A 20,773-nucleotide genomic window follows, 5' to 3' on the forward strand; every position below is an offset into this window, starting at 1 on the left:
CTAACTAAGAAGAGGGGAGGGAAATAAATATTTTACAACTGCTTCCTTGCAAGTGCAGTCTAGTCTGGGTGATAATTATTTGCGGCTTGGGTGAGAAAGTCACTTGAAATAAAACATGTCACCGGTGGTTCCGATGTGGTTTCATGTGGATAAATGTTAGCTACGAGAGCTTTTTTAACTAACTCTGCGATGTTTATGTGACCGAGCGGCCATGGTTGCTTTTGACCAATGAGGTGTGGAGGACAGACTCCCATCAATATCCTCTGCTGCATGTCCACAATATATTATTTTCACTGCAGGTCTCTATCACATCTGATTAACCCAAGAAATATTGTATAAAAAAAATGTTTTGCAGACAATTCCTCTGATATTCTTAACCCCCCCCAAAAAGAAAAAATCCTAGCTCCGCCAGTGGTCACATGTTCTTACTGCTTGGACAACACATTTCTTCTACAAGGTATGTTCGACTTGCATGTTACTTTTGCATTTTCTGCAATCTACATTGTTGCCATGAGATGTGTTAAAACACTCTTGAATCATCTTTCCTCATTGAAATGAATGGACATGTCATCAATCTGTCCCAGAATTTTATTTCATGAAACCCTGATGTGTTAAACTCAAAATTAAAAAAAAAAAATCAGCTGAAATACTTGAAAGGCTTATAAGTCAGTTCACGTATGTCTCAAGGCACCAATGTACATTTTCAATATGTAATCCACACACGCTTTGCACCCTTCATGATACCCTTCAGCTCCAGATTGTCTCTATAAATGTGTTCCCGTCCGCTAGACTATATGTCCTCACTATATGTCCCCATTAATCACTTCATCACATGTCCTCTTTCTGTATTTTCCACACAAAGTGTCCTCATGCGTGTCCTCCTCACTGCATGTCCTCCACACTTGAGTCCAGTCTGGCCTGAGGCTAAACATGAAAGTCAGTCTGGGAGAGGCGCTGATGACATAGTGGGCCAACAAGTGATTTAATTAATAGTGAAACTCACTGGGCTGTCTTCGAGCTTCCAGGGCACGAAGATGATTGCCTCCCTGCGATGTTAAATATTAATCTCATTAGATCTCTGCTGGAGAAAGTGAAGGAAGCCGACGTGTGCTTTTCAGACTGCGTATGTGAAGCCACTTCTTGCGACGTTTGTTTTTTTTGGCAGGAGGGGGGGGGGAGACGTGCGACCCCTGCGTGCACCGGGGCCATCTGGGACTGACCTCACACTCTCCCGTGACGTGTCACAACGTGTTTGTGGAGACCAAATTAAAAATGAGCAGTCTCCAAAGAGACCGTCTTTTCTATCTCGCCTGCACAAATAGAGTGCGACTCCTTAAGATTTTCTGCTTTGCAAGTCAACATCTCGATGCAAACACATTGTGGTTGCTCTGAGATTTAAATGTTACACCGCAACCTGGTTTGCACCTAGAATGATGATTTGTCCACTGCATCAACCTTGCTCGGTGGACTCTGCAGTCGGGCTCGCTTTTGTCTAAGTGATCGTTTCAGCACCTCGTGGAGTAACAGGTAGAATTTTCCAATTTGCGCAATATAGATAAAAAAAAAAAAGTCAATTCCCAACTCGCGCGTTGTTATTTAAAAGGCTCCCCCCCTCCCCTCACTGTCAGATCAATGATGTGGGCGTCGATTGCGCTGCGGGTCGAGGGTGAAATGTGACTTCGGAGGAGCGGAGGAGTCTGCAGGAGCTTGGGCGGCTCTCGTGTGCAGCACCACGGACAGCGGCGCAGCCAGACGCGCCTCTTTCTCTCAACTTAGCCCGCCTTCCTTCTTTCCACCTTTTCATTCGCTCCGCACGTTCGAGAGCGCTCCGGACGATGTGCGCCGGATCTGCGCTGCACGTCCAGCCCGCTGGAAGCTGAGGAAGCCCGTACAGGTAAGAAGTCTCTATGGATGCATGCCAACGTTATCTTTCTCTTTGCTTAGTCCAAGTTCGGTTTCTTGGTGAAGCTTCTTCACACCCTCTCATGACGCACACAATACATATTTAGGACTGCGGAGATTGGGGATTTATTTGCGGGTGCGTTCAACCACACACACTAAACGCATAATCGATTTAATTATGCTTTTAGTTAAGATCTTTACAAAAATATAGGACTTTTTTTTTTGTTGCAGTGGGAAAAGACAAACCAATAAACGATATTTCTTGCTGCTCACAGCTGAATAGTTAATACTCATAAAATCAATCATCATCTCCCCACTTAATAAAACGGAACACATATCAAAAATGATTATCAGGTTTAAAGTGCGCATCAAGCCTGAAAATGCCACTGCTAAGCAAATAATATATATTTTCTGATTCATAAAGAAATTAAAACCCAAAGGATGTGTAGAGTGATGACAAGCTTCATGAAGAAGGTGATAATGGTGAATTATTTAAATATGTGAAGAAGAGTGTGCGCTCCCGCCTATCATAATGTTAAAACACCTCACTCCTTGTCACCTGTTACATTTGAGTTTGGCTTAAAGGATCACTCACCTGGAAAGAAATATCTCTCATACTGTTTATTTGGAGTCACTTTAGTTGCAACATGCGGAGTTGACTTGAAAGCAGCTTCTATTTGGGCTGATTTTGTACATTTATGTGTGGCTTTTCATACAATAATGTGTTGTTCTAGTAGTCACTGAGCTCCACTTGAGTGCACGTGTGTGTTTATTGCTCCATTGTGCACCTGATGCCCACGTAACATCTGCCGTCGTCAATAACAGATCCTCACATTAATATACAAGCTTGTTCGTGCTCTTATGTGCATAAATGAAGGGGAAATTAGTTTCAGTGAGTACATGATGCCTGAAAAGAAAAGAGTGAACAAACATTTAGGTGAGATGTGTAGTGAGATGTAAAGGCGCCAAAATCTTCAGATGAATGACCTCCTATATATAGTCTGTCGGATTCAAAGGAATGCGTGTGCTGACACTGAATGACTACGTCTCATTATGTGCGTGCAAAGTTTTCATCTAATTCTTTCCCTTGCGCTCACAACTGTCAAATTTAACAATGAATGATATTAAGCAGATCAAACGTTTTACACCAAGCATACCACCTCATTGAAATACCGATGGAATACAAAATGAAGGAAGCACGACTAAAATAGCTAAATAATTCAAATGATTCCAAAATTCAAGATGATAATAATTCAAAATGTATTGCGTACAAATTTAATCAAATTGCTACTTGAAAACAGCGATGAAATATTGAGTAAAAATGTATTGTAGTTAAAAGTTAAATACAACTGAACTATCACTGCACATTTTAAATGAAAGAACTTTTAGTTCCATGATGCTGTACCAATAGAGGGAGCCCACACACCACCTACCTTGAGAATCACTCATAGACGATTTTAAACACATATTAGATTTTCTATTTTAGCAAATCTACAGTGACCATATTTGCACAATACAGCACCGAGACTGAACTGTCAAGCTTTACCTTTATGGCTTTGCTTAACCATTTCAAAATGTCTACAATGAAAATGGTAATAAAATGTCATCATAAAGCACTGTAACATTGACAGCGTAACAAAATCTTGATAATCCAACGAAAAAAAAATAACTTATTGCTGGAATTCCAAATGATATCACAAAAAAATAAAAATACCTTACAGTAACTCTCATTTCTATTGATTAGTGTAGGGGTGATGAATTATGCAAAACAACAAAAAGGCAAAAGACAATAAAAAGTGTGCGTCTCTCAGAAACAAAAGTGCCATTCTTCCATCACACAGTTTGTGCCACTTTCTGCAGAAATGATCAGTGCAAGACACAGCCAGAGGATGAATGTTTGATGAGGAAGGTGAAATGGGGCTCCTGGGAGGAGGAAAAGGACGCATGCAAGGGATTCCCCCTTTTTTCCAGGTGGGGAAGGCTGGGGGAGGGGCAGCAGTGAGGGATTGGTTAAATTGTCCTGGAATACTTTGGCTACCATGGCAACCAGGTGCAGATGTGTGATGACACAGTTTCAACTTGAAGGTCCTCGTCGCTAATTGTATCTTTGGCCTTATTACGAAAGGTCAAACGCGTTATTTGTCGGGAGGCGCTTTCTAGTTTTGATGATCTGTGGCAGCAGGCGGCACGGAATAAACTTGACACCTCCAAGGTGATTTATGCGGAGAATAGTTTATGTTAATATATCTCTTGAAAAGTGTCGCAATCAGTTGGTATTGCTTTTTATTTGACGGCTTTTCACTTTTTGACCCACTGGGGCCACTGTACTTGCAACAACTTGAAGCATAATGTAGCCTTGAGTTTTAACTTAATACATTACATATATTACATTTTTAATAATACATCTTTTCAATCATTTCTAAACATTTTAGCAGCTGTATCACGATCGATAGAAATCCTCGAGTGTTCTTATTTTTTATTCAGCCTGTGATAATAAATACCTTGAATTCATGTAGTATCTTTTCATGGGAACTAAAGAGGTTTAATCGTATGTCAAGGAGAAATTATATATACTGTTTGCATAGTGAGAGCATCATTGGGTGTGAATTGGTTGACCCATTTCAATTATGACAGTGTTTCAGCTTCATGTCTTCTGTGACATTTATATTTGAGTGTGATGTCGGCAACAGCGGCAAGTCGTTCATCTGCCCTTCCTACTAACAAGCTCCACTAACCCACCCGCCCACTCAAGACAAGTCTTTCTGTCTGCATGCGTACAATGTGAATTTTGGGAGGTCCTACTTGTGACTCTTTCCACTTTCTGCATGTGATAAAGCTTTACATTATGCTACAACTGACCTTGTTAATATGAATATTCCGAAAGAAGAATCAAATCTGAATGACGTCTTTCTCAAACCCTTACCTCAATATTCTTCATCTCCTTTTTTTCCGCCCACATGCTGCTTCTGCTGCTTTGTTTCTCTACTCTTTTTCTTTTGCCCCCCCTCCCCACACACACACACACTTTTGCCATTCCTTCACACAGTCTGGCTTGAAGTGTGGAAGAGGCTGCCGGGATTTATGCACCTGAATTAAAAAAGGCCATCTGCTGAAGAAAGTAAAGACGGTCACACAGGAGGAGAAAAGGAGAGGAAAAAAAAAGGAGCAGGCAATAATCCTTGGTTGGATATTACATCTTAAATGTATATGTGCAACCAGCATCTTATGTTTTATTGAACTCATAAGCTTGTAAAAGTAACAATGAACAACTGGCTGTGTGTCAGTAACTGAGTGGAGCTTAGTAGAAATTTTGTAAAAATTCATTCGAAAAGGCAAAATATGAGACCCGGGAAGATTGCCTGTGATGTTTGTGGAGTTGTAACAAGGCTATTGTTTTATTTCATTCAGTGTTGCTGGAAAACAGTGTAGTTCAGCTAGCATAAAAAATGTTAGCTGCTTTTGGGCAGGCAACTGAAATTGTGTATAAGGAAAGAGGCAAGAGGAAATGAGAGAGACTCTTAATAATCATTGCCTACACTCAGGCATTTCAACGACAACAGAGACTCTCCACGCTTCGCTTTTTAGCCATAGCAACATGTGAAATTACAGATGTAGTCACATTATAAAGATATAGTCTCTCTCTCTCTCGCTCTCTGTCTATTCTTTGAAAGAACACTAAAGAGAAAAATATTAAAAGAGCACAGACGTGGGAGTGAACAAAGACAGCAAAGAGAAAGAGAATCCACTGGTGAGCTCGGAGGCCTCCTGGGGCTGTCGACATTTGGGAAGGAGGCTGCAAATGTGACAGCCACAAATCTGTTTGCCACCATTGTTTCTTGAGGCTTTGTAGCGACTCACAACATTACCTTTGTTGTCTTGTTACATACAGTGTGTAAAAAAAAAAATAAAGGAAAGGTTTTTTGTCAACAATCTCCCAAGTTTTTGTTTGCCCGCCTGTGCGTCTAATGAGGCAAAGCTTGGTACTTTGGCGAACTGCAGTGCGCATTCTGCACTCCAAACATGAAAAAGTCTTCTTGTGTAACAACGCCGGCGCTCCCGTCTGCTGGTGCTTTTGTATTCGAGGGAAGTCGAAGTGACTTGACCCATTTACGCCGTCAACCGCTCCACTTGTTGACAAGCTGCTGAGGGAGCAAATGAAACATCTGACATCCACACTTTGTGTCTAATTCAACATGCCACCTCTCATTTTTCATTAAAAGTTGCATGTGGGCTGCCGGGCAAGAAGTATTCTTCTGGTCTGTGCTTCCCCGCCGGTGTTGTTTGTTTGTTCCGCTCAACTCAAGTTGAGAGAGTATGAAATCATGAATGCAGTCCTAACCAGCATTTGACATTGACATGCTGTCGCCTCGCGTGGCTTTTTTGGTTTATGATATCGTAACCAACCAACCATATGGAGGAGACCCGGTGACAGGAAGAATATCTCTCAAAATCCATGTACAGATAACAAAAGCAAACACAAGCATATGTGATGCCGATAGATTTTCCTTTAATGACAGCAGACGTGAAGCCGAGACGAGGGGCGAGTAGGGGCAGTTGACACGCTGTACGCTCGCTCACCAGTTCCCCAAGAGGACCGAGCACCATGCATGGCCAGACACACCAACTTGTCTTGGTCTGCATTCCACTTTGCGCTTCACCCTCTCCAACTACCGGCAAGTTTCCATGGAAACAACGAGCAGAGGGAGGAGAGGGATGGAGGAAGACAGGAAAAACAGAGGAAACCCCAAAAGAATCTTGTCTGCAGTCTTAACTCCTACTGAGAGTTTTTATTTTGTTTTAACGTACAAGCTTTCTGCGTTTTGCAATGATTCATTCGCATTTTTAGCAACCTTGATGACTTTAATGCAGTTCATTATTTGCACGTCTTGTCAAGTTGATTTGTTGAGACTCTGGATATGATACAAATCCTTTTGGCTCAATGATTTACTCAGATAAAAACTTTACCCACAGTCAACCTTTTGCTTGATTAAGCCTCTGGGACTTTGGGCAACCCAGGCAAAAAAAAAAAAGCGGAGACAAAGAACAATAACCCTTCGCCTCTGCAGTGTATTAACAGGATCTGCTTTTGCTCCCAACATAACACTGATGCACTAAAGCTTGAAATAGCACATAAAAGAATGTTTAGTTTGAGGAGATGTACTCAGCCGGAATTCACCACTCCGGTTTTCGTAATGGTTGCTAAAAAGCGACTAAGCTAATCAGACACTTGTTGCACTTTGACATTTATTTTTGCAGTGGGGATTAAGGAAACATTAGAATTTGTTTGAGTGTTACCATGGAGTCCTAAATGGACCAGAGGGGCATCTTTATGGGTTGTTAAGAATTTTTAGTGCTCATTAATGTCTTCACCAAGGCAGTATGTTTTTTTTCTGATGGAATGTTGGCCTGAAGACATAAAACGTTTCGGACAATATCAATAACAGTTTGTTGCCTGATAAGCAACCCTTGATATCTTGTGAAGTTTGCAAAATTAAACAAAATATTTTTCTCTTTAAAAAAAAAAAAAACACTGATAAACATTTACTATATGTTTCCTATAGGTGATGGGTGGGAAATGCGGAAAAAAAAATCTCTGAAAAATCTGGCCTGGCTCACAAGCTTAGTATAAAAATATTCAATATAATAATTTATTTTCATCTACTGCCTTAATTAATTTTTCCTCTCTTCCGACCCTATCGCTAACCTTGCTCACGCAATGGCTCACGGGGTCCCCACAGCCACAATAAGACAAAGAAATTGTTGTGTTACATCTGAGACTGTGAGTGACTTTCTCTCCGTTTGATCTCCAGGCTGTAATCTCAAAAAGCACAGAGGAGGAGACTGAGCAAGTGGATCCCACCGATGCTTTCAATGGCCTCAGTCAGAATAAAAACACTGGTGCTGCTGTGAGATCTGGTGCCGTTGTGCCTCGCTGTGTTCTTCTTCAGAGCCTGCCACATCCAAAGCAAATCAAACGCTGACCCCTGCCCAACAAAAAAAAAAGAAGCAGAGTCAGCACTTTGCTCTGACCAGGGATATGTCTCTGGGTAGCTCCCCAGTGTTGGGGGTGCGCCCTGTGCCCCGACCCCTCTGGCTGTCCCACATGGTCCCCTTGGTCATATGCGTGACTCTGTTGGCCCGGGCTTCTAAGGGTTTGCCTGTGGTTGGTTACAACACAGACTCCAAAAAAGAGATCACGCTGGAAGGAGATCTGATGATCGGCGGTCTCTTCCCCGTGCACCAGAAAGGTGAGGCCGCCGAGGACTGCGGGAAGATCAACGCTCAGCGAGGAATCCAGCGACTGGAAGCCATGCTGCTCGCTCTCGATGAAATCAACAGGGACGAGCGCATCTTGCCCGGGATTCATTTAGGAGCTCATATATTGGACACGTGCTCCAAGGACACGTACGCTCTGGAGCAGTCGCTGGAGTTTGTCAGGGCTTCACTCACCAAAGTGGACGACAGTGAGTACACGTGCCCCGACGGATCCTACGCCATCCATGATGAAGTCCCGTTGGCCATCTCTGGAGTTATAGGAGGATCGTACAGCGATGTTTCCATTCAGGTATGTGTGTGTGTTTAGGGTTAATGAAATTCTTGGAATGAATGAAGTACATTCGAATGCATTTGCCAGTCAAAATATTTTTACTCCATACTTTTACAAGGCGGGATTCACTACAAGCTTATTTGCATTCCCGAACAGATGTAGAAATTGATTACCCAGGCACAACCAGGATTGCATCTGCCTGCCAAAAACACTAAATTACAGCAGAGTTAATTGTGTGTAGTCTATGCAAATCGAGTCATTTAGCTCGTGCAACGTGATTCATCAAGCCTGAGATGAATTGCGATGGCTGATTTCGCATCTTTAAGTATCCGTCCTAAATCTTGTTTTTGTTGTTGATGATTGTTGGTGTGGCTCAGAAAACCAGAGATGAGTTCCTTGTGTTTTTACATACTTGGCCTATAAAGATGATTCAGATTGTGATCAGTGAAGCGTAGCAAGTAGCTTTTACCACTGGCTCTGTAGCGATAGTAAGAAAAGAGACCATGATGGATGATCCTAAGAGTGCCTATTTGCACTAAAGTAGCATCTGTGATTACACCTCGCGAGATGTTACACTGGTTGGTAATGTCCATCCGTTTCACAGGGAGGATCTGTTTACCTGATCTGATTTGGAGCATGCCATTTTCTTTCCCGGTAATTCACACTTGAGCTGAAGCGCTGTCAGAGGCTGACATGCTGCAGATGTTGTGCGCAGATTTGGCTGACAGGATGACTAGTGACGGCAGATTTACTCTCGGAGGCGGCGGCGGCGGCGCCCCGCTCGGCTCTCTCGCGCTGATGCGATGAAAGCTCTGCTAATTGGGTCTCCAGTCTTGGGCGCTCTAATATGTTTGTGATCTTGGCTCATTGTGAGAAGGGACGGCATGTCACGTAGAAGCTCGCTTGTGTAAATATGCACAGATCTAGCGTGAACTTCAAGCAGAGGAGGCCCACGTCTTCTGCCTCAGCTGATCATGTAGGCTTCACTTGGCTTGAAATAATCTTGGGCGTAAATAAGAATGAACCTTATAGCCATGTTTGAAATGCAATGGAATGCAATGAGAGGCAGAATCGTCCCCCTTTGTTTCTTCAATGTCGCAAAATGTATTTGAGCTAAATAAACATATTTTATAGCTAGCTATATCAAATATGCTATATTTAAATTTTTCCCCATAGTAGCCAAACCAGCCTCTTGCGCTGCAATATGTGAGGAAAAACAAAAGCCATGTTAAATAAAAAATGCTGTGGGGTTCTTTTTTTTTTTCCTCAGTAGAATTTAATGGTGAGCCGCATACTCTTCTGCTACTACAATTTTATACGAGAGAGCTCATCTGATATGCTGACCTAGAGTACAGAGTGGAAAGGCTAATGAATTCATGGAGGGTGTGGCATAGTAAATCATAACTAAATAATCCAAATCCATTTAGTGGAAATGTGGAAGGCGTCTTTTTAGGATGAGGCATTTATTTGTTCAAACGAAACATCTCGTCCTGCCAAGGCATTTTTTTTCTTTTTTATTCAAATGTTGAACTCTTCCCTTGGGCTCAAGGATGACTGAACTTCAGTGGTCAAAGGTCGAGAAACTGCGGTTAGTTTTATTTTTTTGACAACAGAGGCCAGGAGAACATGTCAGAGCCAATATATAACCGCGCCATATTTATCACTGCGAAGCTCCATCAGTACGTAAGCCATCAATTGTTTCCTCATATAGCCACGTAAACTCCTTGGAGCTATTCTTTGACAAAAGCTTTTTTTTTTTTCCACTGTTGTAAAACAAATATTTTGACTCACAAAAGAAATAAGGAAAACCTACATAGGAGCACGATGATACGTTGTACAGATAGGAAGCCTCCTGGGAAATGATGTAGGAAGAGAATCCAGAGCACCAAAAATGGATTCCTGATGTAAACGACAGTTTGGATTTGATGAACGAGGTGTAATTTTAGTGAGACCCTGTATCTGGGGGTCCTTAGAGAATGCCCTTGTCTTGTTGTAATTTATGGATGTACTATTATGAGCCGCAGGTCTGCCTGACCTTCCCGGTGAATCTTCCTGATGATCAGGATAGCACCGCGGGATACTGTTCCCCTTTTCGCCGTGGATGGCCCTCTTTATTTTCACTCAGTCACGATGAGTTTTTTTTTTTCTTTCTTCTTCACTGGCCGGGTAACTTCATTTGTTTAGTAAAAAAACTAAGCGAGTTTTTTTTTTTTTTTTTTACATGCGATAGGACTGGCAAGAGCACAGGTAGCCTGCCTGTATGAGAAACAACAAATATTTTGAGAAGTGGCAGCCAGAAAGTATCCATCCATTTTTTTATACCACTCTACCTGTTGAGGTGTCTGGGTACAGTGCCAAATGTGGCGCCGTGGCGTATTGTCAGCGCCTGAGGTATGTTGGGGGTATTTGTGCCCACCAATTGTTGGATTTGTATCATTCCCTGTCCTGTGTCAAACTCGTTTTTGTCGTGGGCCGCATTGTAGTCATAGTTTCCTTCGGAGGGCCATTATGACTGTCAACCTAAATAAATGTATGAACGTCTCATATTGTGTACAGTTTAGACTACACAACAAACTCATGACTAACTAGTTTTGGAATCAGAGACTAGTAAAAACTGTTCAGATTTTTTAAAAGATGAAAGTAGCAACATCTCTATTTTCTAAAAGTGAAGACAATTTGTATTGTATTTGTATTTCACAATTGTATCGAGACAAAGTCAATGCACAATTTGTCTTTGCAGGCCAAATATAATTACACTAAGGGCCACATTTGGCTATATTTTGACGCTCAGAATTTTATTTGTACATGTTTGATGATACTGAGGGAAGATTTTGCTGCAGTTTTATTGAGTCAATTAGCGTGTAAGGATCAAGCAGCCCTACTGCAATTTAACTATCATTTAAAAAGAGCCTGATCACCATGGTGACATGGTGGGAGCAATCTGAACTAACAGGTAGCAAGTGCTTTCTAAATCTTTCACAAAAAAAGGAGCATGTTGCCATGCCACCGCTGTGACAATCGCAGCTCCGGAGGCGGCGCTGGCTGCAGGCCTCGCTACAGACGGAGTTGCGTGCGGAGCCTGAGTTGTGCGATATTCTCGCCGGGAAGTTGCTGTCTTCTCCATCTGTGGTTACAGCCGGGCTGTCTGGTACTTTGGCAGAGATGCGTGTGGAAGATATTGAGACATTGTGAGAATCCAGAAACACTTGTGACGGCCAGACATGGAGGCAATGAGATGGAGGAAGAGTCACCCGTCATCACGTGGCGTCAAGCCATTTGACAATCAAAGCATGCATCTTTTTTTAAAGAACTCTGTGAAGCCATCTGGGATCTTTTAATGACTCTCCAATGAAAATCCTCGCCTCCATTTAAAAAGCAGGTGTAAAGCGCAAAATATTCAGCCGGTTGTTTGCATACCGATATTATATTAAAAAAATTAAAAAAAAAAGACTTTCATCTATTAAGATGTCCGACATACTGTCAGTATTTCATCAGCATTTTCCTCATTTAGGGATCTTCATCCTGAAGGCGTGAGCTAATCAGATGTATTCCATAGTTCAGTCCAGGAACATTAGCCTCAAGCCTGCCTTTTGATTTCTATACGCTGGAGCAAATCCACCCTTTTTTTTTTCTTTACCCCCATAGTAAGCTGCAATGCTAAGTATGACTCACTAGTAAAGGCCGCAAAAGCGTGCCTCCGGGCAAAAAAAAAAAATAAAAAATTATAATCACCAGGGCAAATTAGAAGCACACTTCTGGAATGCCAAATAGCTAAATATTCATTATTTTTCCCGCTGGTAAAGGTCAGTTCAACTCAAGTTAACAAAAAGGTTGTTCAGACGCAACAACAGCTAAGTTCATAATTGTGTTATTTATTTCCATTGTAGCTTATTTGATTATTGAGACTGAGATATTCAAAAAGATTCTGTAACGGACGAAATCGGACATCCTCGGGTTCATACGGCCTTAAGCCAAAGACAAAGTACCTGACACGGATGCACTTCTTGACATTTTCAGCCCAAATATAGGCACAGGTTAATCAACTACATTTATGAGCCTAGCATTGTCTTTTCATTCATGCAGCACCGGTCGTTTTTATAGAGTCGTCTCCGTGTGCCGATAGACGTGAATACCGATCTCATCAGCCAAACGTGCTAATTTCAGACCAAGAAAGTACAACAGTGATCAAACGTATCAGTAAAGCCGCCCAGTCAAAATTAATTATTCATGGATAAAAGTAAAGAATGTGCTTGTGAAATTATAAATAATTCAAATATGATTGGATTATTCAGTGGCTCCGAAGACGTCTCTATTCGTGCACTTGCGTTATATATGATTATTGAATATTTCCTGATATGTGATTTGCCAAAACCTTCAGATGTCGGTTTGGTACAGGCAGAACCCGTGTCGGACTTTGGTCTAATAATGCGGCGAGCTTTGCATGCGTCAGATCCGAATAGCTGACCTTGTAAATGAATGGAAGCGCTCAATGCATGTTGGAGTATGAAAGGCTGCTCCATTCAATGTGGGCTGTGAAAGACGACTGCGGTAGATGAGATGCTCTTCATCCGGCAGAATGAAGAGGCTGCGGTTGATCAAAAACATCCTCATTCTGTGGCGCTAACAAGTTACCAGGCAACTGCAAAAAAAAAAAAAAAAAACAACCAATGACGACTGACGTGTTCTCCTTCATTGGAATTTGTGTGTCAGAATGCACCACTTGGGTCATATAAATGTCTTACTTACGTCTTCGGCTCGGGTCTCCTGGGAGGAGCGGATGGCTTTTTCATGTTGAAAAGATCATCACATCCCTACAGGAGATTTTCTCAGTATTCTGCTTCTTTTATATCACAAAGCCCCGAAAAAAGATTAATGTAACAGGTCATGGCCTTTGACATGACTTTAAGTTTCCAAGTCAGCACATTTAGCATATAGCATAGTTTACTTTGTATCCTTCCTTCCTTCCTTCCTTCCTTCCTTCCTTCCTTCCTTCCTTCCTTCCTTCCTTCCTTCCTTCCTTCCTTCCTTCCTTCCTTCCTTCCTTCCTTCCTTCCTTCCTTCCTTCCTTCCTTTCAATTTTCAATCAAGCTACATGGGGGCTCAAACATTTAAATACAGACTAAGACAAAACAAACTAAAACAATGACCCAAAAACCCAAAGCAAAAAGTAAATGTGCAACCAATAATTCAAAGTCACTTATGTTAACCATCTCATCTTAAAGTGGATTTAAATCCAACTAAAACTTCCCTGCAGGTGCCCTCCTAGCCTTCCGACTGCCTTTGTGCTAACAAACCATAAAAGCCAGAATGTGTCCACACATTACACAGGAAGTAGAAACGAAAAAAAGTCCATCACAGCAAATTCTGAAGAGTTATTAATTCATGTAAAGTCTCCTACAGTTCAGTCAGCATGTAGTGAAGCATCCTAGAGGAAAAATGAAGAGGCTTTAAATTATCTATTAAGTCAATCTAAACAGCAACTCTATTTGGTCACTACGGTCATTTGAAAAGGATTCTTATGCAATATTTCATGACTTGTGTGTGTGTTTGTGCGTGTGTGTGTAGGGTAAGGGGGTGCCACTCCGGATAAGAGTTTGCAGAGAACAGGTGCACCACTGCCAGCTGCTTTGCCACATGTTGAGAAATGCTGCCAAGGCTGTTTGAAGAAAATACCATTTTCCACGGAAATGTCATTATTAAGAAATATGCATTCTTCATCCGGCCTGGCTTCCTCACCTTTGAACTGATGCGAAATGTGCACTCGTGCGTTGCGGCAATCTATATTTTCATTTCAGTCGAAATGTCTCGGATGAGCTCTAAATTGCTTATGATAATGATGGAAACCGGACTCTGGGAGTTCATATCCTTTTTTGTGTGTATGCTGAACCTCCCAACAAATGTTGAGGCCTGGAAATTTTGGCAAAATTGACTCATTTGATATTCATCTCTCATCTCCTGCATAAACGTCTTGAGCCATCTAATGCATCTAAGACATACTCAAGAATGTCCGCTTGTGCAATGGAGACTTCTATTTGTTGTGCTTGGATGGATAATACGTTTTTATGTGCAAGCAGTTTCACAGACGCCATTACGGTATTTGACCTGATTGCTTTTACTATACGAGTGAAAATGAGCCACTACTTGAATCCCAACCAGATTTTCTTTTCCTTTAAATGAGCGTAGCTGCCCTTGGGCGTTCAGAGTTGCCTGGAGCAAAAACTAGTCTGTCACTTTTTTGCACGCTGTCCAAGTTGTCGCAGCCCTGACAAAACCTTGAAGTCAGAATATTCAAACTTTCATGATTGTTTTATTCTCTTTCACTCTCAAACCTTTCCACCGTCATCCTTTCCGCCGACTTATGTCTTCTTTCCAAAGTGTAGCGGGAACTTTCTGACAGGGTTTGCAGTTTTACAGCTAATTCTGTTCAGTGTGGCCTCCACGGTCACTCACTTTGGTTGACAATTAGAAGATGCTGTCAAGAAATCGTGGACACAAGACTGACAGTTATCCAGCTGGGTTCACTCCGATAATTTTTCCGGGACAAATAACAAGATACATGGCTTTCATCACCAGGATGGCCGAGTGGTTAAGGCGTTGGACTTAAGATCCAATGGACAATTGTCCGCGTGGGTTCGAACCCCACTCCTGGTAGCAATTTTTCAGCAACAGTAGGCCTTCTGTTAGGGCCCAATCTTTGGAAATGTAGTTTCAGGCCAAATAATAATTCCGTCAGAGTGCAACTTTGTTCTCAATATCCTAGCATGTGTGCTTCTCTGTGTAACACACGGGTTCTGCCTTTTTGCGTGACTTAATTTGACCTAGCAAGCATTTTTATAGCAGTATATTCATGTTATTATCCTTTTTTGTTTTCCAGGTGGCCAACTTGCTACGCCTCTTTCAGATCCCTCAGATCAGTTATGCCTCCACCAGTGCCAAACTCAGCGACAAGACTCGCTACGACTACTTCGCCCGTACCGTGCCCCCAGATTTCTTCCAGGCTAAGGCGATAGCCGAAATCCTCCGTTACTTTAACTGGACGTACGTATCGACGGTGGCGTCGGAAGGCGATTACGGCGAGACGGGTATCGACGCCTTTCAACAGGAGGCTCGAGCCCGCCACATCTGCATCGCCACTTCGGCCAAGGTGAGCCGTTCCATGAGTCGCTGGAGCTATGAGAACGTGATCCGCTCCCTGCAGCAGAAGTCCAACGCCAAGGTGGTCATCATGTTTACGCGCAGCGAAGACGCCCGTGAGCTCCTGGTGGCGGCCAACCGCATGAACGTCACCTTCACCTGGGTGGCCAGCGATGGATGGGGGGCACAGGAGAGTGTGGTGAGGGGCAGCGAAGCCGTTGCGGACGGCGCGTTCACCATCGAGCTGGCCTCCTATCAGATCCCGCAGTTTAATGACTACTTCACGGCTCTCCATCCATACAACAACACCAGGAATCCTTGGTTCAGAGAGTTCTGGGAGAACCAATTCCAGTGCAGCCTTCATGATTTAAGCTGCGGGAAGCACTCGCTGCGAGAGGCTCCGTTTCAACCCGAATCCAAAATTATGTTTGTGGTGAACGCAGTTTATGCGATGGCCACCGCGTTGCACAACATGAGGCAGGCCTTGTGCCCGAACTCCACCAAGGTCTGCGATGCTCTTAAGCCTGGCAATGGCAGGAAGTTTTACAGAGACTATATCCTCAAGACCAAGTTTGAGGGTGAGTGAAGTCTTCATTGACCAATAGGAATGTGGGTTTTGTTCTTCATCCATTCTAATGCAAGAATATTTAGTTTTCTGCGTTTATAGTGGTATGATAAAATGAAAGAAAGAATGACTGAATGAACGAACAAACGAACAAAAGAAACAATGAATGAATAAATGAACGGACAAATGAACGAACTACCTAACAAATGAACAAATGATTGAACAAAAGAAACAACGACTAAATAACAAACAGACAAATGAACGAACTAAGTAACTAACGAACGAACGACTGAACCAACAACTGAACCGATGAATGAACAAACAACGAATAAATAAATAGTAGGAAAGGCCGCATGTTGTTGACATTGTCCAGTGCTTTTTACGATGTCTTATCTGTATTTTAACATTCTCTCCATTTATTTCCAACAGCACCATTCCGTCCGCCAGATACCGAAAATGTTGTCCGCTTTGACTCCTTCGGAGACAGCTTCGGCCGCTACAACATCTTCCACTATCACAAGGTGGGCGGACGCTACAGCTATCGCAAGGTGGGCTACTGGGCTCAGGACCTGATCCTCAACACCAGCCTCATCCCCTGGGCTGGCGCTCCCACCTCGCAGTGTAGCGATCCTTGCAGGAAGAACGAGGTGAAGAGTATGCAGCCCGGAGACGTGTGCTGCTGGATCTGCATCCCGTGTCAGTCTTACCAATACTTGCAGGATGAGTTCACGTGCGCCGACTGCAGCTTCGGACAGTGGCCTCTGGCTAATCTGACAGGTTGCTACGACCTACCCGAGGAGTACATCCGCTGGGAAGATGCCTGGGCCATCGGGCCCGTCAGCATTTCCTGTCTGGGCATGATGTGCACGCTATTCGTCATTGGCCTCTTCCTCAAACACAACGAGACACCGGTGGTGAAAGCCAGTGGACGTGAGCTCTCCTACATTCTCCTGATGGGAGTGCTGATGTGCTATACAATGACTTTCATTTACATCGCCAAACCTTCCACGGCGGTTTGCACGCTACGCCGCCTGGGCTTGGGAACCTCCTTTGCCGTGTGCTACTCAGCCCTCCTGACCAAGACCAATCGCATCGCTCGGATCTTCAACGGGGTTAAAGGCGGGGCCCAGCGGCCGCGATTTATCAGCCCAGCCTCACAGGTGGCCATCTGCGGAGGTTTGATCTCCTGCCAGTTGGTGGTGGTGATAGTCTGGCTGCTCGTAGAAGCTCCAGGGGTAAGAAAGGAAGTGAGTCCGGAGAAGAGAGATGTCGTCACCCTCAAGTGTAACAGCAAAGACTCCAGCATGCTCATGTCGCTCACCTACAACTGCATCCTCATCATCCTCTGCACGGTTTACGCCTTCAAGACCCGCAAGTGCCCCGAAAACTTCAACGAAGCCAAGTTCATTGGCTTCACCATGTACACAACCTGCATCATCTGGCTGGCGTTTCAGCCCATTTTCTACGTCACCGCCAGTGACTACAGGGTGAGTTATGACCATAATGTCCATGTCTTGAGATCATGTGGTTGCAAAAGTGTACACACCCTGGGCGCTGGTGATGTTCGGAATTCATCAATCGGATTTGAACTCATGTGAAATGAGACTTAACACATACCTGTCACCATTTGAATTTTCTCTGATTAACGCCGCTGATCTAATAGGCTTTCCGTCGTTTTTTTCCCCATCCAATCTTAAAGTGAAAGTTGTGATCTGCAGAGAGCCTCAGAATAGATGGAGAGGATTGGGAACAGTTTCAATACAAGTTAATCTTTGCACAATGCCTTTAGGCTTTTGCTTGAAAGCAAGTGGGGAAAAAAGGGGCAGGGAAAAGCCTACTAACACATTAGAATTGTACCTGGGGTTATCAGAAGTGCTTTAAATAGAGGCAGCTGTGTGCTGACTCCCATTAAACCTAAATTTAGATGTGAGTGGTTGATTATTAACACACGCAATTCCCCAGTTACAAGAGGGTGTGAACATTTATGCAGCGACACTGCCAGCTGTTTATATTGTCCCCTTTCTTAAAGTTTTCTTTTTTTTTTTTAAATTAATGTTTATCACCTTAATAGCGTAAAACGTTTTGGAGTAATTCATAATTATTATTATTTTTATTCAGAGGTGTATAAATCATTTTATATCAACTACGTAATGGTAGTTTTCCGTCAAAATGTTACTTGTTAAGTAATTACTCTTATGTGAAATGTCACATTAATATTGTAGCACCCCTAGCGGCTAATCCTGGAATTGATAGAATATTCCGAACCAAACATTGTACTTAAGATAGCACGCACCATATAAATCAAATTGATAGACTGTCAGAAAAATCAGTGAGCAAAGTTGTCGGATTATTTGCCCCTGGGATTGGAACACATTGCGACATAGGGGAGGCAAGGGGGTAGATGTAGACTCCCTTGACACAACAGCCTCTGCAGAAACAAAGAGAAAGACAGGCAGGACTGCGAGGGCAGAAAGGGAACTGGATGTCCCACTGTGTCCCTGCACATTGCTGTGTGGAATGGAGTGTGAAAGACAAGAATGCTGCGCCCCAGCTGTGCCCTCCGTCCTGGGACCACTGTGAGATGCTCCGCCCCTGCTGGCAGCGTGCGGTACTTGCATCCAGAGTGAGCTCATCAGACACCAATTTGACCAATAAATAATAAGTGAAGCATCGAGTCAGCTGTATTCAAACATTACTAGTGTTTCCCGAGTTTAATACCGCTTCTCAAATTGTTGTCACACCCTGATGCAAATCTCCAGCGAGGGGAAAAATTTGACTGTGGTCTGTCATGAAATGTTAACATAAATTAAATACAATCCACTGAGCCATGAATAGCTCATCTGATTATCATATGAAATATTGAAGCTGCTCTCCGCGCCCCCGAGGGAGAAAGGTCTCCCCTCTTATGCCAGGCCTGGTCATCTCATCTTGGCAGCAAACACAACTGATTAAACACTCACAGTCACAGACGGCGCCTCCGTGATCACACCGAGGGCTGACGGGAAGGACAGAAGTATAACTCCTGACATGTTACAGAATCTTGCACTCGGAAATGGAGCTTCAAACGGGGTCAACCGCAGGAAGAAATCCTGCAGCTCTTGTTTGCCCAAAAGCAGTATGAGTACATTGCACAAATGTATCGCTAAGATTAAAAATAATAATAATAATACAAATCAAGGTTTACCAATGACAAATGGAGACAATGTACATTGGACATTGTGATTTGTTTTGACCTCCACACTTAGAAAGCCAAACCAACTATAAAATTCAAAGTCCATACCGGCTTTATAGACTGGCTTGCTGGTTCATCTCAAAAGCTTTTCAATAACCGCACCACAAAAAAAATCAGTGAAAAGAGACGAATACATGTTTTATACTGAGCCCAGCAGTGCTGCTTTTGTGAGATAAAAATCATACTTTCAAATGTGTGAAACTGGCATAGACGCGTTTTACATGTTTTTATCCTCCAGCAGGAGGCGTCTCCAACAGAACGTTGCTGTCCTCTTCCTACGCAACATTTGTGAATTAGTCACCCAAAAGTCGTTCCAATGCAGTTCAGTATGCGGGAATATTCAAAATAGATTCTGATCTGAGCAGGGACCATTTCGCCTTTGCAGTCTCTTGTGTACATATAAGTAAATAACATTATGTCCAAATATTCCACGTGTGTCAGTATCTTTTGCATAAATTGTACCTAATTCAAATCACTCAAATCAGAGTGTCAAAATAATGACCACAGATTTTTATGGTAGTGCCAATGGTATTGTAATAAGTGAATTTGACCGTGTGTTTACAGGTGCAGACCACTACGATGTGCATCTCGGTCAGTCTGAGCGGGTCGGTTGTCCTAGGCTGCCTCTTTGCCCCTAAAGTCCACATCATCCTATTCCAGCCGCAGAAGAATGTCAGCACTCTCAGGGTGGCCACCACCCGCTTCAGCGTCACCACTGGCCCCGGCTCCAGTTTCTCTCAAGGTGTGTGGCACAATTGATGGCCGGGGATCAATAAAGTTCCAATTAATCAATTAGGGAAAGACGTGTCTGTATCAATCTGTGCTTCTGTGTCTTTGTTTTGCAGCATCGGTGTCCAACGTTGTTCCAACGGTGTGTAATGGGCGAGAGGTGGTGGACTCCACGACATCTTCCTTGTGAAGATCATCTTCTGCCCAGCGATGTAAACCATTAGATAACTACTTGTCCTCAAACAGGTGTCTCAGATATTAAAGAGGACCATTGTCCTGACTTTGTTGTCCTCAAAGTGCTGTGAGTACAATGTCCCAATTATTTTCTTCTGTTTTTCGATTCAAATAAATTACTGAGTGAATTAATGCCAATAAAGGTTACATAGAGTATTGCCCTCGTTTTTACTGCAACAATGGTCGTGAATCCGTTAAATGTATTATATACAGGATGTTTTTCATGTAGATTTTGGTGAACAGTTTGTGCTTTCTTGTAATTTATGTAAATAAAATGTGTTTTTTTAAATTAATACGAGATTTCCCTTGTAGTCTATTTGGATAAGTCATGAACATTGTTTGTGTTTTCTTAGGAGAACTTAATGCAGTAGCCAAACGTAATAGATTTGATTGCCATCAAAGAATGCTGTGACAATATGCATAATTTAAT

General features: G+C 42.8%; 1 protein-coding gene and 1 non-coding gene across 2 annotated transcripts; both read left to right on the forward strand.

The window, feature by feature from the left end:
- The first annotated feature begins 203 nt into the window (after positions 1–203).
- Positions 204–20,636, forward strand: grm2a (glutamate receptor, metabotropic 2a). Its single transcript, XM_049734783.2, has 7 exons — positions 204–1,527; positions 1,629–1,894; positions 7,713–8,467; positions 15,324–16,161; positions 16,578–17,635; positions 19,945–20,122; positions 20,226–20,636. The coding sequence occupies exons 3-7, from the start codon at positions 7,940–7,942 to the stop codon at positions 20,297–20,299; spliced, it is 2,676 nt and encodes an 891-aa protein (XP_049590740.1). The 5' UTR covers positions 204–1,527; positions 1,629–1,894; positions 7,713–7,939; the 3' UTR covers positions 20,300–20,636.
- Positions 15,018–15,100, forward strand: trnal-uaa (transfer RNA leucine (anticodon UAA)). The gene has a single exon. It is a non-coding gene; the product is annotated as a tRNA-Leu (tRNA).
- Positions 20,637–20,773: the final 137 nt, after the last annotated feature.

This window comes from Syngnathus scovelli, chromosome 11, assembly GCF_024217435.2.
Source record: "Syngnathus scovelli strain Florida chromosome 11, RoL_Ssco_1.2, whole genome shotgun sequence".
NCBI lineage: Eukaryota > Metazoa > Chordata > Actinopteri > Syngnathiformes > Syngnathidae > Syngnathus > Syngnathus scovelli.

Excerpts from the sequence above, each read along its gene's own strand:
- grm2a (XM_049734783.2), top strand. The coding sequence starts at position 7,940 with ATGTCTCTGGGTAGCTCCCCAGTGTTGGGGGTGCGCCCTGTGCCCCGA. Across the intron at positions 16,162-16,577 it reads CCTCAAGACCAAGTTTGAGG|CACCATTCCGTCCGCCAGAT; the intron begins GTGAGTGAAGTC and ends TATTTCCAACAG. Across the intron at positions 17,636-19,944 it reads TCACCGCCAGTGACTACAGG|GTGCAGACCACTACGATGTG; the intron begins GTGAGTTATGAC and ends GTGTGTTTACAG.